Source organism: Anas acuta, chromosome 3 (assembly GCF_963932015.1).
Source record: "Anas acuta chromosome 3, bAnaAcu1.1, whole genome shotgun sequence".
NCBI lineage: Eukaryota > Metazoa > Chordata > Aves > Anseriformes > Anatidae > Anas > Anas acuta.
Window position 1 is genome coordinate 29,654,809 of NC_088981.1, and position 23,657 is coordinate 29,678,465.

A 23,657-nucleotide genomic window follows, 5' to 3' on the forward strand; every position below is an offset into this window, starting at 1 on the left:
AGGCCTGAACAACAGACAATACAGCTCTTTTCATCAGGAGTCAATTTTTATCTTAAGTAAACACAGACTCTCAAAAAGGCAGACTGGAAGTAAATGCAGCTCATGGCTTCTACTGCTTTCAAAGGTGTTTAATTCACAAAGCTTAAAAAATATCTGTCACTTCAGAACAACCAGCTGAGTCTATGTTCACTACTTTTCTGCCACATCATTATTCAATGAGATACAGCAGGAAGTTGAATTAGCAATTTGGAACAACCACAGCTCTTAACAACACCTAAGAACCATCAACGCCACTGATCTTTATTACAAAATATGCTCCTGAAACATCACATGCCCGCAGGTCTAACACAACCTTTTTTGAACAAATGCAAATATGCCTTATGACTTGCAATTCCAATTCTCATTATAATAAGTTTTGGCAAATCTTTTAATAAATATGAAATAATAAATTTATTTTAATAAAATAAAAATACTTAATGAATATGAAAATCAAACCAGAGTCTGTAAAGCCTTTAACTGTAAAAATCATTAACTGCAGCCCAGCTTACCCCAACAGTCCATTTTACATTTGAGTTCTCTTCTCTGAAAGATATTCTAAGTTCCTTTGCTCGTAAAGGAGGAGTAACTGATCGCCCTGGAGATGCAGAGGGAGTTGCTAGGGGTGTGGTGCGAAGGCTGGATCTCAAAATAGACTGAGGAGTAAACCCAGGAAAACCAGGAGCAGCAGCAGATGTCACCAAAACTTTAGCTCTCTATGAAAAGATATAAAAATATTTATTTTAAAACTAGTTACATCTTTAAAAGAGAAGACTTCACTTGCCAAAAACATTCATTTCAACTACAAACGCGATTTGTAACAGCATAGAGGACAAAATTTAGCCTTTACAATGCTCTCTTTTTCCAAATGTATGAAAACCATAATGATAAACAATGCTTTCTATGCCTCTTTTGCCTGCCTTTTTTCCCCATTTTTCTTCTTGTTTTAAAAATGTAAACAAAATGTTATTTTTCAAATTAATTTCATGAAATTAAGCTGCAATGTCAGCTGTAAAATTACCAATTTATCTAGAGCATTCGGTTCTTCTTATTCCAGCTCATAAAAAAGATTTTTCAGAAATTAAAAGTTTAAAAGTTAAGGATACTGAAAATAGCTTAACAATATGAACAAAACTTAGTAAAAAGTTTATAATTCAGAGTAACAACTATTTTGTTCAGGTAGGCAAAGGAAAAAAAAACATCCCAAGAAGATATGCCAAATGTTATTTTCTTACAAAATATGCAGTTTGATGGCAGTGAATGAAAATACAGTACATTGCTGTAGAAATTATTATTAGTTATTGCAACAAACGATCACTGAATTTGACACGACACCTGCAGATAACCACAGCTGTTACTCACTTAACACTTAATAAACTGAAGTGTATACATTCTTGCTTCTATATATACACAAGTCAGACAGAGATATTAAATGCTTAAATAATGAGATGATTATGCTGCAAACTGCATGTTAAGTACTTTGAGAAGTCCCGTTTTAACTTTGTTCCATGGCAATGAAAACAAGCATATTCCATGAGTTATTGGACAACGTGTATTCTACAATTAAATCAGAATTAAATGTCCAATTTTAAATTTCCTTTTCAGGACTTACCAATGCACTGCTTCCAAAGGCACCGTATATATAGTAACCACATGCAAATTAAGATTTGAAACCCATGTTGTTTGTGTTAAATACTGCGGTTTCATTTTAAATCTTACAGGCTTTGGTTTGGTTCACTGGTTCTTACTGTTTTCTTAAAACACAAACCTTAACCACAAGAGGAGTCTCTAGTAAACCCAGTTCTGATGCTCTTGCAATTCTTCTTTGTGGGATAGAACCACGTATGTTTGATTTCAATGGGCTGGATGCCATGTGTGAAGTAGAAGGTAGGCATGGTGACTGCCAGCTATCATCCTGTGATGGAGAACATGAAGGAACAGGGCGAACCACCGAATCCAGCAATCTGTTAAGATACACAATTAAAAGTAAGAAAGTTAATAAATAGAAACAAAATTACGTTGTGTTCAAAACAGCTGAGATGATACATAACTAAAACATACAATGGACAAAAAATGTGTATACATTACTGCAGCAGTGAGGGTATCAAGCTCAGGTCCAAGCTACAGGCATTTTTATTTATTTATTTATTTATTTATTAACTATTTGTTTACATTTTGTATTTTATTTCCTAAATTACTGCCTCTGAGGCAAGAGTAATCCGATTTTACATAAGTAGCATAATTCTCATGTCAAAAGAATTAATCTGCATTTCAATGCTGGGACCAATTCAAATTCTCCACTTAGTTGCACCCTTATGTTGATTTTTGGTTTTCTGTCTATTGAACAATTTGAAAACAGAACACTCTGAAAACACAAGAACAAATGAGAAGCATCTTATTTCTCAAGATAATTTAAATGTAGTATTACTAACTACATTTAGTACCAACTAGTAATTCCGTAGGACAAAAATAAGTATTACTTATTTTCTACAGTATTAAGACAAAAGCCACACAAAATAATATTCCCTCCCCCTTATCTTTGGAACATTCTCTCTGTGGATCTACTTTACCTGGAACATTTTTGTGAAAATTTTGTAATTGGTGTCCCAATAAATGCCTCAGGCAACTCTGCATCAGGGAGAGGTTGATTCATTATGACTGGTGGTTCTGTAACTCTAGGACTGGAATTAAAAGGAAAACATGATTGACTTTCATTCACCTGCAGTACAAACGTATGGTGAAATAAACTTGAATTCTGATATCACCTACAAGAAAATCATTATTATTAGTATTACTACTAGACCCTTTTTGTTGTTTGTAATTCTACCTATTTCTAAGTTAAAAAGCTGAAACTAAAACAGAAACTAAAACAGAAACCAGACACAAAGTGGTAAGAGTGGTACTTGATCACACAACAGCATCTATCAAAATTTGTACACAACAGACTGATGGCAAAGTTTTAGTTTCAGTTATCTTAAATTCCGTAAACACATTTAACACCATAAAAATACGTATTTGCATAAGTAAGATTATTAACAGAAAACTTTCTCAAAATATTATTTCTCGCATTTAATAATAATTACTCTACTTTAAATATGCAAAGCAGCCAAACAAAGCTTTATTCAAGGTCCACTTTCTCAAACACCAAGAAAACAAAACACAAACATTTTTTTTAAATCTCTATCCAAACACCTATCTGAAGACTTAACTTTGTTAAAACGCTTCTTACCTATCGTCTTGTGCAAAACTGTTTTTCTGCTCATTTCCTACCCATACTTCTCCAATTTTGGAGAACACATCACTGATGAAAGTTGCTCTTGTATGCACACTTTCTGCATTAGCTTTTTTTGCTACTGTTGATAATGGCTTTGGTCTTGATACTGTAAAGTAAGAGGGGAAAAAATATTAGCCTTATGTAATCCAAGTGGTGGTAAGTTGTCCATTAAACTTTCCCCCCAAAACTTACCTTCTCTTAAGACTGAAGAAGGCAAATGGTAAGGCTTGGCTCTCTCCATAGCCAGCTTCCTTTGAACTCTAGGAAGGATCTTGCCATATTGGTCTAATATAGAATTTCTGGTAACCGCTCTCTCTTTCAAGCGAGAATCGCAATCATGCTGATAAATTAAAAGAATAAAGGAAAAAGTTTATAAAAAGTTAACTAATTACAAAAAGTTCATTGTAATCTGTGCTATTCTAATTACTGAATACATTTCCTCTAAAGACACATTAAAAATACATCCACTGCATGTAACAGCAAGTTCTACCCAACAGCAAACACCAATTCCGCCTAATATTTTTAGCAAGCAGACGGAAGACTTCCAAAGCCTACAACCTTAAGTTGAAGGAGTTCTGGAACTCTGTACAAACTCAATCTGCTACGCATGTTGTCACCTGCAATTCCCACTCTCAAATAGCTTACCAAAGAGTAACAATGGACCTTGGTTTTCTGAAAAACCAAGGGTTGAGATGTCCTTATATACAAGGCACCTGCAAATTATGTTAGACAAAATAATTTGAATATTCAAACAGGTAAGAAAAAGCTACCTATACACATCTTCCAGACAGGTAAGTTTTCAAATGCAGGACCTAAAACTTCCAATACCATCTAATAGATTTGATACATTGCAAAATTAAGGCCCTGGAAAACAAACGCATCGATTTGTAAGAGAAGTTCACATAGACATGTGAAATGTTGAGTTATTTTAAGAAACAGAAAGTAGATAAAAATTGATTTTTTTTTTCTCATACTGGAGGTAAAATGGAAATTGTGGAATCACAGAGCTCATACTGGAAAGTTAAAAAAAATAATAAAATTTTACATCTGGATATGCATCCAGGCTGCTCTCAGAAAAACAAAGTTGCATGGAAGATGCAAGAGACGACATACAACATATTCTTCATTCCACAGAAAGGATCAAAGCAACTTCTAATAACCTATGTTATTAATATGTTAATATGTATATATTATGTTAGTATGTATATAACATACATATCTGAACAACTAAGTGGCAAGACTGGCTGATATTTACTGTAGTAGCAACATGCATACAAAAAACAGTTCAAACCAAACAAAGACCATGCTCTATAGCATCTCACAGTAATTTGCTCGTGTCCTTGAATACTTTGCAAGCATGTTAATTCAGTGTAATCATACAGAATTCATTCATTAGTTTCTGGAGCTGGAGTTCTTCAAGGGGTTAAAATCCCTTGATGTTGAACAAACAGTATTTAAGCTTACATATACACTGTGTACACACTATTTAAGCTTAAGCATTTTCTGTATTCTTGTCTTACCCAGACCATTTACACTGAAAGACACTTTTCTTTAGCAAAAATAATTTGCTTTAGACTGTTAGGAATTAGGTAAAAATTTATTTTTGTAATGCAGGACTACAGTGAAATTTTGAATTTACAGCTTTATGTTACAAAAGGTAGATTCCTCAGATTCAAGCTTTTAAGTGGAGTCAACTGGTCTCTAACAATTTATAAGTTCACAAAATAGCTCTGACTAGGTGGAAGATTTTGTTTAACCTTTAGGTTCAGCTGCAACTTAAGGTGTAGAAACTTATTCCTAGTATTTCAAAAGAATGGTATAAGAAACACTTAAACCATATTTGAACAATAAAAAAACAAGGTTTTTATGAAGTACCATCAAAAATAGTAATGCCTTACAGAAACTTGCACCCCTGGACAGAACATTTATGCTTACCATAAGATTAACTTTCATTGACTGATTCAACTGTAGTGCTGGGATATAGTTGGCACGTTGCAGATGGTGAACTAAAAGAAATTCGTGATTTTGTACACCACCATTGGTCTGCAAAAACTTCTCCAAACACTCCTATGAGAAATAACACATTTCAGAAAACTATTATGATTCTGCCTCTTATCATTTCCAAGATGTAATTAAGACTTCTTTCTTGTCCACACTTACTTGTTCACTATCTGTAAAAGGGAGCTTCAGTAAATCTTGCATTAGTCCCATCTCCTGACAGAGTTCATACATGTGTCTTAACAGCTCTTCTACATTTAACTTAGTGCTATGTTGCTGCAACAGACTCCAAGCTTCCACCATGCACCTGTTATTAATTTATAACATAGAAAGAGTATTAATCATATAATCCAAAAGATGTCTGAAAACTGGGTACTGAACACTTAAAGGAAACTGAAGTGACAGTGATTTACATCAGTAGTTCTCCACCTTTCACCACCCTTGAATACTAACATCGTGGGGTATATTTCTTTACCTATTGGACAACAACACAGTGACAAAAAGCTGCACTTCACTACTGCTTGAGACTGATGGCTTCATCATCTGCATGTATTTGAGGGCTCGCCTATGCTCTCCTTGGCACATGAGCGATTGAATAATTCTCATATGTTGCCATGACACAGTTTTGATTGTAGCTGGATGAAACAGAAGGGCCAATGAATTCTGTAAAAGTTAGAAATTAGGTTTATTAAGATAGATAATAATCACTTCTGCAATAAAAGCACTCAAAAGCTTCCTAAATAATAGTGAACGTGTATTAGATAATTTTAAATGTACTAGTACTAATGAAATATTTGATACAGGAAATATAAATAAGAATGTTTAAGCATTTGCACACAAGAAAATGTTAGCCATCCAGAACTGTTTTAAAAGAACTTTAACTTGTACATTTCTAGGTTAATAAAAAGTAATATTTGTATACAGAAATTTGATGACTACATTATTGAATAGACAAGTTATTCTCCCAGATTATATTAACACAATTAAAAGCGAAGAACAAACTTCAGCACCAGAAAGAACATGAATAAGGTTCAAAAGTCACCTTTGCAATCTTCTGCCTTGAATTGTACTATTATGATCACAGTTTTAGTATTTCAAATACCCAAAACATTGTTTTTGAGAAACTGTTCAACAGCTAAAAATGACTTAAACAAATGGCTTTGAAAATTTAAACAACAAGCATTATTAATGTTGATTTCTTCTGTAATCAATTTCCCATCAAAGTAATAAAAACCAAATTTCAAAGCATAATTTATTGCTGAAGGCATCGTAACAATATTACAATAGAGCTTCTGGTCCTTTATCAACTGTTAATGAGCTCAGCACCAATTAAAAAAAATCTTTTTAGTTTACAGCTTTGTACTGTAATGTATGCCTAATCAAACTGTAACATACTTACTTCATAATCATTGTGATCCAGAAGCCAAAAACCTTGAATAAGCCTAACGAGACCCCAGGGGATAGCAAAAACAGTTGGGAAGGAGTCAATTGAAGTTTCTGTTTTATTCGGAATGGAATGCATGATATCTAGCAGCAAGTAAATTGTCTGATATCAAGTATCTGATTAAGGCAAATATATTTCTGAGATTAAAAATTTATCCCATTATACTTAAAAAGATTGTAATGAATGAGAATGTAAGAGTATTAGAAAGCAGAAAAATAGTAATGGATTAGTCTTGCCATTTTAAGCTATTATAAACCAAAGAAAGCCAAATACTAAACCATAAAATTGCATCCTGAGTACATAACCAGGAAGAAATTTCTGTAAGGTATTCAAAAAAAGTTAACTTTAGATATTTAAATATCTCAGTTTTAAACTCAGACCACTGTTTAGTCAGAAGAGCTACCAGATGGGCATTCAAAACATTGAAACACTCAAGGCTTACAAATTCCCTGGTGCTGGTTTATTTCCTCGTTTCCAGAGTATGCAAAAACAAAGTAAATCCTTACAAAATGTATTAGCTCTCAGTGAAAAAAAATCTGAATTTAAAATAGCATGATTCTTTGGTAATGCCATTCTCTCTTTCTAACATGTTTTTAGGAACATACTCTAAGTCAGCTGTAAGGTACAACAGCTTTTAAAACACGTGAACTCTCTTGGCTCCCCTCTCCGTTTGCTTAGGCAAGAAAGCAATTCTGTATATTTCAGCAGCTTAAATATTAAGTTTCTGCACATTGGCTTTTCGCTTCTCTCTGTTTATTATTCTGTGTGCCTGCACTTAGAACAGAACAAAAGCAATCACTGTTAGCTGTGCTGGTGGGAAAAAAAAAAAGGTACTGATAAGCTTCTGTTACATTTCCTTTTCCTCTGAAGCAGCACTTTTTGTGCATCATACTAGGAAACTGCCATTTACTACAGATACAGCTGCTTTAAAAAAATGCATTTACATTTCCAGAAAAACTATGTTTTTCTTATTATCTTTAAAATTCTTTAGTTCACCTGTTTGCCCATACCAGAAAAGACTTTGCAACAAAGCATAAAAAAATCCACAGTACAGAGAAGTAAAACAATGCTTCTGATTACCACTTAATTCTGAACTGAATTTTTTCACACTTGCACTGTGTTTGAAGTGTAAGTTCTATTAGGCACCCATGTAACATTTAAGTATATTTATGTGCACATATTGAAAACAAAATAGAAATAAATAAAAAGGATACAATTGCATGTTTGTCATTTTCTTCAATGTTTTCTAACAAATAGAGATCCAGCAGTGCCTGAAATGAGAAATTTAAAGTTTAAAAAAAAAAACAAAAAAAACCCTCCAATTCTCCATAAGTCATTTGCTCGTTTGCTTTTTTGCTTTTTGTTTTTTAAAGGAGCATAACACTCACGTGTAAACTAACAGGTGGGTATCTCCCAGTTCCTCCTTCATCCCTCCGCCACAGTTTCTCAACTTGTTCTCCTAACTGGGAAACCATTGCATCAATCATCAAGCAGTCAGAATCCCATTTTCCTCTGGAACAAAAAGCAACAAGGATTTGGACAGAGTAAAACACTAATTCTGTTTCAGTTTAAGAAAAAAAAAACAACAGCCAACTCTTCTAAAGCAAAGAAAGAAGACATACATACAAAGCTGTGAATATCACTTGAAATATACATGCAAATACGTGAGTCATTTGAGAATGAACGACCTTCATTCTCATTTCAACTGTTCATTAAGTTCTATTCAATTATTATAGGAGTTGAAAATGAGAATCTTAAAAGTTGTTCTATTACACTAAAAACTGCAATGAGGCTGTTTCAGGCTGTGTTACTTACCATACTAAAGGAACTGTAAACAATGTTTTTTAAGTGCCAAAAATAATCATTCTTATACTAACAGAAGAAATTTAGCAGCATCAAAACACCACAACTTCTTAAGAGCAATATAATACCTCAAATTGAGTGTTCCAGTATAGCAACTGATACACAACTTAATGGAAATTTCACATTTTGTTTTCAGTATCTCACTTTTATTACTGAAAAATGAGGGTTGGAGTTAGATGATGTTTAAGGTCCCCAAGCCATCCTACAATACACTGTTATTTTCAGAAAGCTGGACATACAGGTAAATTTTAGTACCATCATAAGCAGCATTTATGTTTCTATAGACATACCATTACAGTTATGTATGTCTGAACTTTTTAAAATTACATTGTCCCATAGACCACCAGTCTTCTACTGACTGTTTCTGCCATTTAATTTCCCCAATGACCAAAAGCAAAAAAAAAAAAGTGATTTTTATCCAATAGCCAGTACTATGCTAGGTAAGTCAAAATTACTTGTAGTTGGCAATCTTACTAAAGCACACAAATGTGTGCTTTACTTGTGAGTAGGAGACTTAGGCCAATACAATTATTACCATCTATTACCAGTCAGAAACAGAATTTTTTTTAAAATTTATTTTCAAAAAACACGCTTTATTCTATGTCCAAAATAATTGTTTTGTGAGTATTGTGTTTTGTGGTTGACATTTATAAAAAAATGACAAGAACAATAAACATAACTATTGCCTCATCATTTTCCCTTAAACTATAAAAAAAAAAACAAGGACTGGTACTAAGCAGAAGTATACACACACACACATTTTAGCACAGGAAAGTAACCTCTGTATTCAACAGAACACGTGCATCACAGAATTGAGTATTGCTGACAAATGCATTAAGCACAGCAAATACAACTGTTGATATCAAAGCTATTCACTAACTTCTGAATTTTCAGTGGAAGTGTTCCAGAATTCTCTGGTAAACCTTACCTTGATAAACGCTCAAGTTTCTGTCGATGACCAGTATAGTAGCTCTGAATCAGAGGGTAATTGTAGAAAGGTCTAGACAAGTGCATATCATCATCTACAGGCAGTAAAGCAAGAGCAAGTTAAAGTAGTATTGTATTAAATTTAAACAGAAGGTCATAAAAGCTAAACATCAAGAAGCATAAGCAAGCCTTCAGCTTTGAAAGAAACTAACTTTGTTTCTGCCTTTACTAGAACAGAAGGCACAAGACAATTCCTTCTTGCCTCCACTGTCACTTGAAGTTTACCGTTGATATAAAATTCAGAACACGTACTGTAACAGTAAAACCACCTATTAAAAAAAATGTTTAAAATACTAGGTATTTCATGTTACTGATCCAAATTACCTCCCTAAAGTCAAAAGCTTATTGCTATTTTTAAAGAACACGCAGGAAAGAAACTGGCTGCATTATTCTACAAAACACATTTGAAAAAACACTGAAATCTCTATTTCACCAACAGAACTTCAGCATACACTATCATGGAAACAACACTGTTATTGATGAAACATTTACAAGACTATGGCTAAAAACATGTTTACAGGAATCACTGGACAGTTTCCTTGTTACAAATGAATTACAGTTGAAGCTTACCTAAACCCTCTGGTAGGAGACTGGATCGACAGAACCAGATGATTACTTGTGCATACAAAGAAATGAGGCTAGTTACCATCTGCTTGTTTGTCAAGTCTGTAACACCTTAAAAAAAAAAAAAAGAACAAACTTTTTTTAAACAAACTCCACAATACTAAGTGGAAAGCAGCAAAACAATGTGGTAGAAATCTCTGTATCACTTTCTCATTTGAAGAAAAAAACAATCACAACAGAAAATAACTCTGCAAAGCAAGAGATTTACTAAAAGGTTAAAATTAAAAAAAAAAATTAAAATAGAGTCTGAACTACTGAATACACTCTTAAGACATCTGTTTTTCATACAGAAGTGATTTTTAGTATGGCAAAAAGAGCTTTATTTTTTCAATATGCCACAAACAGTTTGTAATATAAAAAACTGCAGAAACTTAAGCAACTTTTCTTTTAGCAAGTTACTCATTTTTGCTTCTTTTATAATTTGTAATGCAGTATTTGTATTCAACTGAGTTGCTAGCTTAGAACTAAAGAGAATAATTTTAAGCATTACCATATATAATTGTTGCAGTTTCAGTCTAGTTGCTTACAAAGCTTCTTGCTGAATGTAACCTCCCTTACTCACTTGCACGAAACTCCAGAACAAAGCATTTCCCTGAACAGATGCATATTAAGCAATAGTCACAATTTCTCACTCATAGCTCTTCTCCTACTTAAACTTGTCTTCTGAGCATCAAACCAACAAAAACTCGTGTTTCCACAACTACAACCCAAGTGTCACCCTGAATGAGAATCTGAACTTCACAATAGAAGATATGAAAGAATTAGTAATACTGTCACAAACCTTTTTCAGTAAGCTCTTGTGCTTCTGCTAGGAAACAATTCAAGACTGTGCTAAGGTTGTTCAAAACCAACTGGCAGTGCTGAAGAGACTGTATTGTTTGTGGGTCAATGAAGTTGCAGGAGCCATCGAACAGTGGAACACCTTTCCAAGAATAAATATAAAATCATTAGTCTATAGTGTAATTCCAAACAAGAATTTCAAAGTACAATTAAAGTACTGTGTACAATATCATGTAGAGTCAGATTATTTAATATGCTTAATTTCAAAGGGTAATTTTATGATTGCAAAATGACTACAGTAATACTCACAGATTTGGTCCAATTCATCTTTTGTATAAATCACTTTGTTCCACGTCCACTCAAGAACAAACCGTAAACTAGCAGCAGAACTTGGCTGCTCTTTAAAAAACAAAAAGAACAAAAAGGAATGAATGAACGAACAACTTAAAACTCAAAAATATAAAACAAAGTCAACATAAGATGTATTACCTTCAGATGTCCAATGTTTAATGCATCCAGTCAGAAGTTCTAAAGAACTTGTCTGGACAGCAGCTGACAATACAGCTTCTAACTGCTCCTCCTAAATGCAACAGGCAAAATAAAATGATCATCTTACACAGTTGTGATGTCTGAACCATCAATAATAAGTGTTTCTAAGTGTAAACTCATATAGACACCAAAAAGTCTTTTCATGCATACTCAACTAATTCCATATCCCTTTTCTTAATTCTAATCAGTCTTGTTGGTTTGAGGAACACATTAACTTTTCCTCTGATATTTTAACTTACTAATTCTAACCTCTAATTGCATGCCTCTGCATTATAGTCTTTACTGAACTCCAATTAACTATTTTTGGTAACATCCTCTGCTAATATCCATTACGCATTTTGTGCATGCAAGTTTTGCATCAGGAATGCATTAATATGCAATGTTTGCACTAGAAGCAGTGAAGCTAAGGTCAAGCTGCTTTCTAGACTGGGAAGACATGAGGCAGCTTCAACATCAGAACATTAAGCTATAATTTTCTAAAATTATAGAAACAAAGTGAACTGTAAATTTTAAGAGATTTAGATTTTATTTTAAACTGCTCAAAAATTGCATTATAACGTAGTGGTAATCATTTAGGAGGGTAACAACTATGCACAGAAATAAAATATTAAAGGGTAGTTTACTGCAGCTAGTGCTCTGATACTTCAAGCAAAACGATCCTTCGTATCATTTTACTGAATTTACTCTTCGTTTGTGATTTTGTTATTTATTTTTTTAGAACACAGTCAAAACTATGCTTCTCTTCTAGATAAAATCATTATGATCAAAGCAATCTCTGCGCATCAGAATAAACATGGGACATTTCCATATTTTTATTGGAATTGTTTCAGACAAGGAAACACAACAAAGAATACTTACGGTGGTAAAGAAAACTCTAAACCAAGCTTCTTGACCATAATCCTGAAATTCGTCTTAACTAATAACCAAAAGAAATCCCTGCTCACATCCACAAGTCTGAGTGGTATTTTCACAATCCAACAATGATTAAAAAAATCCCCAACTTATTTCCAATTGATAGTTGACATCAAAGCATCAATTTTGAATTTAAGACTATGCATCATGCTTGCAAAATAAGCAGTCTAATGGCCAGGCCAACTTGACAAGAAATTTCCTTCAGCTGTCAGACTGTTTAAAATTGTTTCTTGCCCCAACATACTTCCCCAAATCCAGTGAAGAATCCAAGAGACTAGTACATGAGGGCAGTAGGAGGACTGCTCTCCCCTGCCTGTTTATCACAACAGCTCCCTTTGTCATGAAACACTTTAGATGACAGAACGGTTGGTGTACTGCAAATGGAAAATCTATGAAAGAGGGGGCTGCAAATATTGCAGTGGGATAAAGCAGATAAAAAGCAGTGGATGTCAAGTTATCAGGTCTTAGAGTTTCCACAGCCCTGTCAGACAACATGAATCATAGAGTACCCCGATTTGGAAGGGACCCATAAGGATCACCAAGTCCAACTCCTGGCACCGCACAGGTCTTCCTCCCACCCCTGATTCCTGATAAGCACTCACCTGACTCAGACTGGATGGCTGGACATCAACTAGTCTTGGAGACAACAAGCCAGCTATAAGACACCTATTGTAGCTATCACAAATGGCTTCACTTATTGAAGGACCAGATTTCTTTAAAAAATTCAAGGTCTGAAACATCAATAAAAAATTACAGATTAAGACATCCTTGTAATTTAACCATGAAGGTTCTAAATAATCATTGAAAAAAAAAGTTTTGACAACTACCCAGAAGGTTGCATCAGTAACATGCTTTAGCGATCAAAGTATTACTACGTAGTCTTAAAGATGGAAGCCAAACTAAGTTACAGCTTATAAAAATCCTGTTCAACACGAATCAGCCCTTACAGTATTTTATCTAGGTATTTTCTAGCTTCTTTAGGTTGACCTTTCCTTTTCCTTAATCACTGCAGCAAAATACATCCTATATAAATGAAAACTAACACATTTTTAAACCACATTTTGGAAGATCCTTTCCATAGTTGTTTGTGCTGAAGCTGATCAAGCAGTTCTGTGGGACGGTGTTCTTTAGTTCTTAAATATTTACTTGTGTTCAATGAGATATGTAGCTACTCATGTTGGAAATACTTAGCGAGCTGAAAAAAATGACTTGTTACAATTTGTGTGGTGGCTCAGAAGTTATTACTTGCCCAAGTTTGGAAGGAAAAAAAAGACATTTCATCTTAACTTTTTTTTCTTCCCATCACAGATGAAAACCCTGACTGTATGATGTATCAATCAAGAAGCAACAGCTTTCCCTGACTTTTACAGGATTGTTGTTCTTGTTCTTAAGAACAACTTTCTTTTCCTTTCTGGACATCCAATCCTTCATCATGCTCACAAGTAGTCAATGGTAGTTTTCAGTCCCCACAGTGGACCTAAAACATAACCATTTGCTTAAAACTGGCAGGATGCAGCTGCAATTCTGTGAGCGGGTGGGGTGGGCAGAATAACCACAAAATGGCCTGATGGTGAAAACAGCGCAATAGAAAACAGTAAATGCACGCTTCTTGACATTCTCAATGAAGATAAAATAAAAGATCACCTCCTTCTGGAAGCCAGTGCAAGTCATGTGAACAACTCCAGAGTTCAGCAAGCACGTACCATCTGCAGAAACAAAGAACGTTTGTTAAAATTCTATACTCTCACCATTTCATTACAGCCAGTTTACATTTTTAACACAGAAATATATCTGGAAATATGTGAGTACCCCCCAATTTTTTTTCCCTTTTTTTTTTTTTGCCAGTTCATTTACAAACATTTAAAAATATAATTACTGCACGTATAGATTTTATCTCTAGTGTTATTGAGGTTGAAGACCTTCAGCTTAAAGTAATGTGATTTTATAATCATCACTAATTCACAGGCTATGTTATATAAGCACAGAAACCCCACAATGTCTCTGGCGTGTTTCATGATATTAAGTACCTTGTTGGTACAGCATAATCACAGGTTGGGTTTATGTTTTTATTGTTGATTTTTAAGTGACAAACATTGAACAAGAGAACCAGTAAATGACATTTGACCTCAATTCTTAAACTTATCCTTATTAAAAACAGTGAAATACCTACCAAAGTTATAGGTACTTGGATTAAAAAACTGCTCAGGCGGTGGATAAGAAGGAGGAACTCCACGACTTAAACTCCGCTCGTGTACCAGAATATCCAAAATGCGGTTTGGAGAAGTCATACTTATTACAGTATCCAATGACCATAAGGCAAAATAGGGGCAATTATAAAGGAATTCTTCTGGCCTTTAAGGAAGCAAATATATAATTTCAATACCAACATTCAAATTAAGTTATTTGTAAGGACACTGAAAACAACTTAATAAAAATCTACCTTAGTGAATCTGGCATTTGAGCATGATACCAGCGATTAATGTCAAACACACCCAAATAAGTAGATGGCTTTCCCTGACCATATGTATTCACTTGCCAGCTGAAGATTGATACACTGGTGTCAGGAGATATTACTGTAAAAGACAAGAAATTGTGTCTCAGTAGTAGAAAATAGTATAATTTTGATACTTTTAAAGCATCACTTTCCATTTCATTTTAATTCTTCTGTATCACTCATGAAAGACAACACCTACTAAGAATAAAAAAAATTGGTAGGATAGCACGTATCTCTGTGATAGATTACTCATACTGCTCGTTTGCAGTTTCCTCGTTTTGTAACTGCAAAGACCAGCATAGTGCTTTAATATGCAATGTCCAAATTACTTTTTAAGTTTTAAAAATGGCTAAGTTTTAAAAACGCAAATTTTAAAAAAGGCTATGTCAAATATTTTTCTAAAAAAGAAATGCACAATTTCTGACTTTACGCAATTTACTCAATACCAGATCTCTTCATTGCACTGTCCATTTCCATCTTTAAATGTAACTTAAGGATCCCATTTTTCTTTTTAGATAAGCCAAACAGGCTATTCTATACAGATATTTAACTTTCAGACCGTGGGTACAGAACATTCATTGTTCACATTCCAAAACCATTCCTTTTGGAATAACCAAACATGGACATCACAACAAACCTTCATTAATGCTATCCTCTCTGTCAACATGGTTGCGAAATTTCTCTACAGTCTGACAGCTGAGTAATTTAGTATTGCTGCTCTGTCCTCTCAAGGGAAAGGCTCCACCTGTGAGATCTAAACTGTACCTTTCATCACAATATTCAAAGCCCTGGGGAGGAATAAGAGAAGAGAGAAAAGGTCATTTTGAAATGAAAACAAACATTACACCTAAATCAACTGTACATATCTAAATGTAATACAGATGTGATGATGTGTATTTCCCCCTAGATTATTTCCAATAGTAAATAGAAATTACATCTGATCTGCAAGCAAATTTTAAAAAAAGTAAAATCACAGCGGGTAAAACTGATAATACTTTCCCCGTTTTCAAAGCACAACATTTCTCTAACATTATTCAGTTCTAAAAATGTTTTGCAGAATTTCTTCCAAACAAGGGTTTGTTACAGATCGAAATACGTATCTACAAATAGATTCCTGCAATAATGCAATACAGATGCAAACAGAGCTCTTTGCTCCATGTCTTGATTACAGAACCCACGAAATTAGAGAAGTAATGGCATCACAGCAGCTGAAGTTCTTTATTTATTATTAAGATATTAACTACAAGCACACCAGAGATATAGTGATAACAAAGATATTAACTATAAGCACACCACTAGAGTGAACACACATCCCTCTGGAGTAGCTATGAGAAATTTCTTACTGATTAACAATCTTCTATCAGGCCATATAAGCTTCTACTAGCTCCTCCTCTAATCTTGTCAGACTAATGGATGAAATATTCCTTGGTTCCTTCACCAAGTACAGCCAACAGCAGAACAGGAAAACAGAGACAAAATGGGGTAGACATGAACAACACATCTGGGATCACAAATTACTTCAGAATGGGCAAACTACTTAGACATATTCAGAGGTTCAACACAGTCCTGCTGCAGTTTCCAATAGCATCATTTTTTAAAGTAAGCATTAACTGAAATACTGCCTTTCCAAATGCAGCATTGGTTTAATCAGTCTGCCATAAAACACATCAATTTGCGTATTGTGGACAAGCAAGAGCTCCACAACCTCAAAACAAAAAACCACCACCACAAATAAATAAGGAATGCCGAAACACAAAAACAACCCTAAAACCTAAACAAACAAACCAATCCCAAAATCAATTCTACCAGATTCTACCCAAGTTTCCTAAGCTTTAAGAACTCTGAAATGAGCTGGAACAAAACAATACAGTCTCACATGGCACATCTAATTCATCTAGCCTCAGAAGAGGCCAATTTTCTCTCTGAAGAAAAACTACAAATAAATATCAAGACTGGCTTAAAAAAAAGTCTTTCATTACTTCAGAGAAAAATGCTGAAGTTTACCCTGAAGTATGCACAGTCCATTCTATCAAGTAACTTCAGAAATAACAGACACACATAGACAGATGAGAAAAATGTAGAAGGTCCCCCTGAAAAACTAGCACAAAGCCTAATTAAATCTCACTTCTATTATGGAGGGAAACTATCCAAACAATTTTTAATAAAACGTTTCCCTGAAAAAAAAAAAAAAAGTCCACCATTCCTAAAGTTTGTTTCATCCAATAAACTAATAAAGCTAAATAAACCTGCTAGAGATGAATTTTAACTGCTGGACAATTCTGCTGGTTGGAAGGGCCCTCTGGAGGTCATCTGGTCCAAATCCCTGATCAAGCAGGGCCACCTGGAGGCAACTGGAGGACACAACTGTGAGTGGTAACCAGAAAGCGCTGCTAAATGAATCCAACTGCATTAAAGAATTATCATTGTGCGTAGGTCCAAGCCCTTTTCATACCGTTCCGCATATGTATCTGGATGTTTTAAAGGAAACTGCTATTCAAGAAGTCCAGATGATTTTGATTATAGCTTTTCCGCATCATTCAAGAAGCCAACCTATGCAGCCAGGTTAAAAGGTACTACTCCCTTTGACTTGAGATTTCAGATCTTGAGGCATAAGGAAAAGGATCAAAAGGTCACAGACCTTTTAGTTTATGAAATTATAATTATTTTAACTCAGCACAGAAAAATATCACTGAATATGTGTATACCTTTCCTACTTGACATTGAGTAACTTCATAAAGGCCAGTTCCTCACCAACTTGGGAGAGAGTGTGGGGGGGTGGAAGTCAAACAATTCCTGCCCTAGAAAACTCCTGACGCATAAGAGCGCATGCTAATTTTTCCATTGAGGAAAGCAAATCTATGTTAAGCAATATAGGAAACTGATATAGGAAAGAAATCTTTCATGCTTCTATAAACTCAACTCAATGGCCAAAGGCCAATAGTATTTTTCTATTTACTCAAACTTCACCTGGCAAATTGGAACAATTTTTATACCTTCTGCCCCTGAAGATGAACAGGAAATTTGATTCAGACAGCTGCGTAGGCATATTTAAGTATTAAGACCTTCAGAAACCCACTGAGAGCTCTAGTACCAGCTAAAGTGACACTACATGTTTCCCTCATGTCAACTGCAGAGCACACCTCCTTGTCCTGACATGTCTCAATCTTTTTTAATTTGTTGACAGTATGTGTTATCACGTCTTGGTATGAAGCTGTATGTGTAAGTGGCTCATATGGAAGCCAGCTGAAGAAGTCAGATATCTTTTCTCCCCAGCATGTCCAGCTGTTTAATTCTCTCTTTAATCAACTTGTAAGACTGGTGCCAGTTTCACATTTCCACAACACTTATGGGAAGCAGAAACAGCATAGGGGTAGAATATCTCAAATCCAGAGAACAGTACCTGATACCTCTTAGAAGAATATGAATGAATTACTGGTTGCAAGGTCTGTAGAAGGTTAAGTGTCTTAAATTCTTTGACTGCACCACAGTTCTCTGGGGTCACAAGCACCTTATGTTATCACTCTGCCTTTTTTTTTTTTTTTTTTTTTTAAAAGTATCAGCTGGAATTGCAACTGAATCCATTTTTAAAATCTGCTGAACTTCTGAGCTAAAAATTGACACTTGTCATGTCTTGTTCAGGCAAGTAAGGTGACCAAGACAAAAAACTGCTCAATAGTAAAAGGACCCATGTTCTAACATTAAAGTGTTGAGATAGAACTTGGTTACCACAGAAGTGATGGATGTAGACTTTTTTTTTTTTTCCAAAGAAGCACATGCAACATGGTACAACCTCTGCCACTGCCAAGGCTGAAGTTAAAAATAACATTTAAAAGAGTATAAAGAACAAAGAAGTACAAAAAAATTGAAACAGACAAAGATTAAAGAAGCTTTGTCCTATCAACCTGACAAAGTTCTTAGAGCACTGCAAGAAACGCAGAAGTGAACTGTAGCAAAAGCCTTTTTAAAAACTAAAAACCCAGGAAGGGTGTGCTGTTCCTCTAAAGCAAGGTATATTAATATCGTAACAACAGAAAACACACACAAAAATAAAGAGATGGTATCCATATTTAGAACCTAGTGAATCACTTGGAGATATTTATATCTTACCAGCGTGATAGGTAATGCTTTTTAAAGAAACACCACCTTTCCCAATCACCTAAATTTAACTTATTCAAAAAGCAACATTTACAAATGAGGAAGGAGCTTTGCTGTATATAAGGAAAAAGGTCAGAATTTATACTCAAATTTTTGCCTTTGTTCTAAACAATCAAAGGGAACAGTCCCTATAAAAACAGAGTACCATGACACAAGAATCATAACTGTTGATCATAACTACTGAGGATATTCAATTTAAAAAAAAACAAACAAACAACAAAATAGGAGGAAAGAATTGCTCCAACTAAGATGACTTGACTTAAAGGAATTTTGGAAGAGATTCAAGCATACAGAATTATGTTTTGCTAGAGACAGTCATCAAACAGATTAAACTTATTTATATCTGTTAGATTTAACCAGCATCAGTATCCAATACCTCACCTATATTTTAAACACATTATTTTTGGAGCCAGTTTTAACAATTCATGTATACTCTTTTGACCAAATCATACCACTGCTTACTGTATTCACATATTCTGCTGGCTTTAAGAATAGATTTAACAGGAAAGCCAATCAAGATGTATAAAGAAGGATCTTAATAGCTACTATGCTTCAGGATCAATACTTAAGACACTATAGATGCATTCTCTTTACAGTCTGGCTGACAAAATACAAAAGAAAAACAACAATATAAAACAAAAGATCAGGAAAGAAAGATACACAACTGTATTTTTAAAAAGGGTTACAGACAGAGAAGCTTATTCAAGTCTGCAGTTTGGCTAAACAAACAAAGCTACTCAAAGCCCTTCTTCTCTTACTACACCCCATTAATTTGATGTTTTGGTTAAGGATAATTTTATTTGTAAAACCTGTTTCCTCTTTGGAAATTGAGTTTACAGGAGCTCTTAGCAAATGAATCTAGTTTGAACACATGACATCAGAGTTTAAAATCATATGACTTGTTTTCAAAATGCCCGGACAAAGGTCATGACCAAGAGGAATAAGCTGAAGATGATTGTTTCAGGCAGCTCTGAATTTTGATGGTGTTACCCTGCCAACTTAATTGATACTCCCCTTAGAGAAAATTGCTGTGGTTGTATTTTCACATGCACACGTATCTTACCTCATACATGACTTGTCCTGATGCCAACCGTTTTCTGTCACCAAACGCTAACTGCAGCAGATGTAAACTCAAAACATCACCTTCACTGAAAAAGGTACAAATTATGAAATTTGATTAGAAAGCTGCTTTATAGTCCTCGTTGTCATCTTTATCAGACCTAGACCAAAGTTTTCATAATAGTGTGCTCTGGCAGAAAAGAAAAACACCACTTCCCTAACATGACAATAGGTCACATTTAGCTGCTAAAACATAAAGGAGGAAATTTGGACACTAATAGCTCCACAGCAGTAAATGCTAACCATGTAATTTGAAAGCTTCAATATGTTGTATATACTAAAATATGTTGGAAATAGTTCTTCACAGCGAAGAGTTCTCAAGCCAAACTGCTTTCAATTTAAACTTTAAAAGATTGCAACTCTGTGAACAGCTGAGTTGACAAAATAGCTGACTAATGGTGAAAGAGGGAGATCTCTCCTCTCCCCTATCACAAAATTTCAGTCCCTCTCTTGCATATACTGCACCCTTCCACACACTGGTTTGCTTCATTAGCCCAGCAGGAAACCATTTACTTTTCTGCTGAACAGGGATGGTATTCTGCCAGATGAGCTGAACTAACTCATGGAGGTTCCAAAGAATGCTAAAACTGGCAGACGGTCATCAGCAATACTGTGATTCTCCTCCTTTAGGGACAGCAGGCTGTTGTATCGGCACATTTAGTGTTCTAGATTTGCAGCCTAAACTGCTTTTAATACCACACTGTGAGTATCAAACAAATCATAAAGCAGTCATCAAGGAACAAAAGGAAATAATTATGCATGCAAGCACAAAAATATAGCCACTACTGTTTCACCTTCTTTCTGAAACTCTGAGCAAAGTAGGAACTGCATGAACCCAAGGCTTCCAGAGAACTCTCTAAAAATACAGACACACAATTCTACAACAGCAATTTCAATAAATGCAAGAAACATCAACAGTCAAAACTAAGAGAAAGTACGTAAAGAAAATGACAGATTTACTAGTGCTCAAGTATAATGACATTACACTCCTAGTGAAATCCCAAACTCAAGAAAAAGACTACAACATGATAGTCAATGTTTATTCATTCTCATCGACTGACTTCTCAGAAGTTTCAAACTACAAATGAAAGAAGAAATTTATTCTATAATAAAAGGATTTCTGAGGTCATCATTATTTTAACTAGTAGTTCCGTCTTCACATTTGTTAAAAACTATAAAAACGGCATTGTAAGCTTAACACCTTCTGTACTTGAGAAAACCCTGGATATTTACACAAAGTGAGCATATTTTAACTTAATTCAGTGAAATATAGAATATATACTTTAATTTACCTTTCTTGGGTAGATTGAACAGCCCACAAGTAGCAACAATTGCGAGGATCATTTTCAGGTTCCTGGAAAGTAACAGCATATACAGGAATTCTTCCTCCTTCAAGTTGAGAGTGGTACCTACAGGTTTAAAGAATAAAAATAAAGGAGGTAAGTCTACCGGCCAAGTTTGCAGAAGAGTAGAAGCATCTTCTCAGAAGAGTACCCACATGCTTACTCTCATACTTGCATCTTGAACAAGTGATTCAAGGAAGTGACCACTTTTCAAGGACTACTCAAGAGGTAAGGAGATTGTCTATCAAATGTAATAACCTGTGTTTACTACCTTTGCATAAGATAATTCAAACTAGCTTCTCCCAAACAATTACTTCAATTGCTGGGCAAGAGACGATTCCTACTTTTGTATCTTACTTAAATTTAGAACTTAAAGTTCTTTTTAACAAATTCAAAACAGTGCCAAACAGAAGTAGCTTCTTGTTTCTTTACTTGGACTATGCAGAAAAGCATTCTTCTTCCAGACTTCTGAATTTTGTATGTAACTTCATAATCTATTCTTGCTAACTAGTTATTTCGCCACTGTCTATTTACGTATCCAATAATTTCTGGTTAGTCACTGCAGATTTATTTAAGTGAATCCCTTTCTAAACCTGGTCAAGTATTTCAAGAGAGATTCCTCTTTGAAATTATCCCTTAACTTTTCTATCACCCATAAATTTATGGGCCCCTTTTTCTAGTCTCTAAGCATTCTAAGCAAGCTTTCATTCGCATGCATCCTTTTCTTGATAGAGGCCAATCACCTGTATCAGAGAAGGCTGAAACATAGAAAGAAAGAAATATTCAAGCACAGGTCAGCTACCGATTTTTCATGTCTCAATAGTCTCACCCTAGACTCTTTAGAGAATATCGTAACAAAAAAAAAATTATTATTAACATATTTCAGCCTTGCAATTTATGCCCTACTTGCAGTAACTAGTTCTGAAAAATGCACTGTCTTAGAAAAATCAGCTCTGTCACATCTCAATGGCCTAACATAACCCAAACAAGAATGCTTTCCACAATTCCTCAATCCAGAGGCACAATAAGTAAAACATAGGCCACTGGGGAGAAGGTGGTCAACTTATCCCATGTATGAATTTGTAGTTCAAAAGAGATTTTCTAAGCATTCCAGGATTATTCTAAAGAATTTCAGTCCCTGAAAAAAGTTTCTTTAATTTAACATATTTCCTTAAGTCAAGAATTGAGCTCTTTGAACCCTCCTGCAAGCATACAAGCCTACTTACTCCTTCTTCAAAGTTTTCATATTCCATAGTGACAGGTAGCCATCTGAAAAACCCACAGCAAGCAGATTGCTTCTGCTTATGTAGCACAGGGTTGTTATTGCTGTTCCTGATGGATTTTGTACTTGAAAACAGAGATGTCGCCCCTCTCTGGTCACAGCTTCTCTTCTTTGTGGAACTTCAGCAGGAATTCCAGTGACAACTTCTAGGTCTACACACATACAAAAAAAATCACATGATAAAAGAATGTGTTATTTCACTTAGCATGCATGTTAAACACTGACGTGACAACACTGATAATCTAGTTTTACCATCCAAGGCCAAATACCCATTTATGCAACAGTAATTTGCTATTGTCATTTCATATGTATTCAAAGAACTCTAACTCGATTGAAATTCTCACTTGTATTTCAAAATCAGGTAGAAGTATAACCAGAAAGAATTTTTTCTTGAACTCTGTACATCAGGAGCATGGGTCTTGTGATGAAGCTCTCTGAAGGATATCAACTCCTGAAGCTACTGTTGTAATAACGGAACAGCATACGAAAACTGAATAGGTAAATCAAGTATTTCAGTCGTCCAAATGCATGACGTTTGGTAAGTTGGATTTAATCTTAAAAATATGCCTACAATTTGCCCCCATATTCGTTAATAGAAGCAAAATATCATTCCCAGTAAAAAGAGTGCTTCTGACAACTTCCCATCAGACAGCTGCACTGGCTCAGATAGTAAAGTTCCTATACCTCACTGGCAAGAATTGATCTTGGTGGAAGACGGTGGGCATTTTAACTTTAGAAAGAGCATTAAGCCACTCCCATCTTTAACCAGTTCAGGACTTCATGATACCAAACCACCA

The 23,657-nt window shown here is 34.7% G+C and overlaps 1 protein-coding gene across 2 annotated transcripts in view; it reads right to left on the minus strand.

Annotated features, from left to right (window-relative positions):
* The window catches only part of AHCTF1 (AT-hook containing transcription factor 1), a 46,929-nt gene that overhangs the window by 12,177 nt on the left and 11,095 nt on the right, over positions 1–23,657 (minus strand). For both annotated transcript variants that reach the window (XM_068676378.1, XM_068676377.1), the window contains exons 5-28: positions 22,805–23,012; positions 21,528–21,644; positions 20,180–20,264; positions 15,599–15,749; positions 14,908–15,040; positions 14,638–14,819; positions 14,112–14,173; positions 13,070–13,198; positions 11,496–11,586; positions 11,316–11,405; positions 11,008–11,148; positions 10,173–10,277; positions 9,544–9,637; positions 8,141–8,264; positions 7,967–8,023; positions 6,708–6,854; positions 5,784–5,971; positions 5,471–5,615; positions 5,246–5,377; positions 3,503–3,650; positions 3,266–3,416; positions 2,607–2,717; positions 1,805–2,000; positions 549–752 (exon numbers count right to left, since the gene is read on the minus strand). In XM_068676378.1, coding sequence (XP_068532479.1) covers positions 549–752; positions 1,805–2,000; positions 2,607–2,717; positions 3,266–3,416; positions 3,503–3,650; positions 5,246–5,377; positions 5,471–5,615; positions 5,784–5,971; positions 6,708–6,854; positions 7,967–8,023; positions 8,141–8,264; positions 9,544–9,637; positions 10,173–10,277; positions 11,008–11,148; positions 11,316–11,405; positions 11,496–11,586; positions 13,070–13,198; positions 14,112–14,173; positions 14,638–14,819; positions 14,908–15,040; positions 15,599–15,749; positions 20,180–20,264; positions 21,528–21,644; positions 22,805–23,012 — 3,191 coding nt within the window. The remainder of the gene's footprint in view (positions 1–548; positions 753–1,804; positions 2,001–2,606; positions 2,718–3,265; positions 3,417–3,502; positions 3,651–5,245; positions 5,378–5,470; positions 5,616–5,783; positions 5,972–6,707; positions 6,855–7,966; positions 8,024–8,140; positions 8,265–9,543; positions 9,638–10,172; positions 10,278–11,007; positions 11,149–11,315; positions 11,406–11,495; positions 11,587–13,069; positions 13,199–14,111; positions 14,174–14,637; positions 14,820–14,907; positions 15,041–15,598; positions 15,750–20,179; positions 20,265–21,527; positions 21,645–22,804; positions 23,013–23,657) is intronic.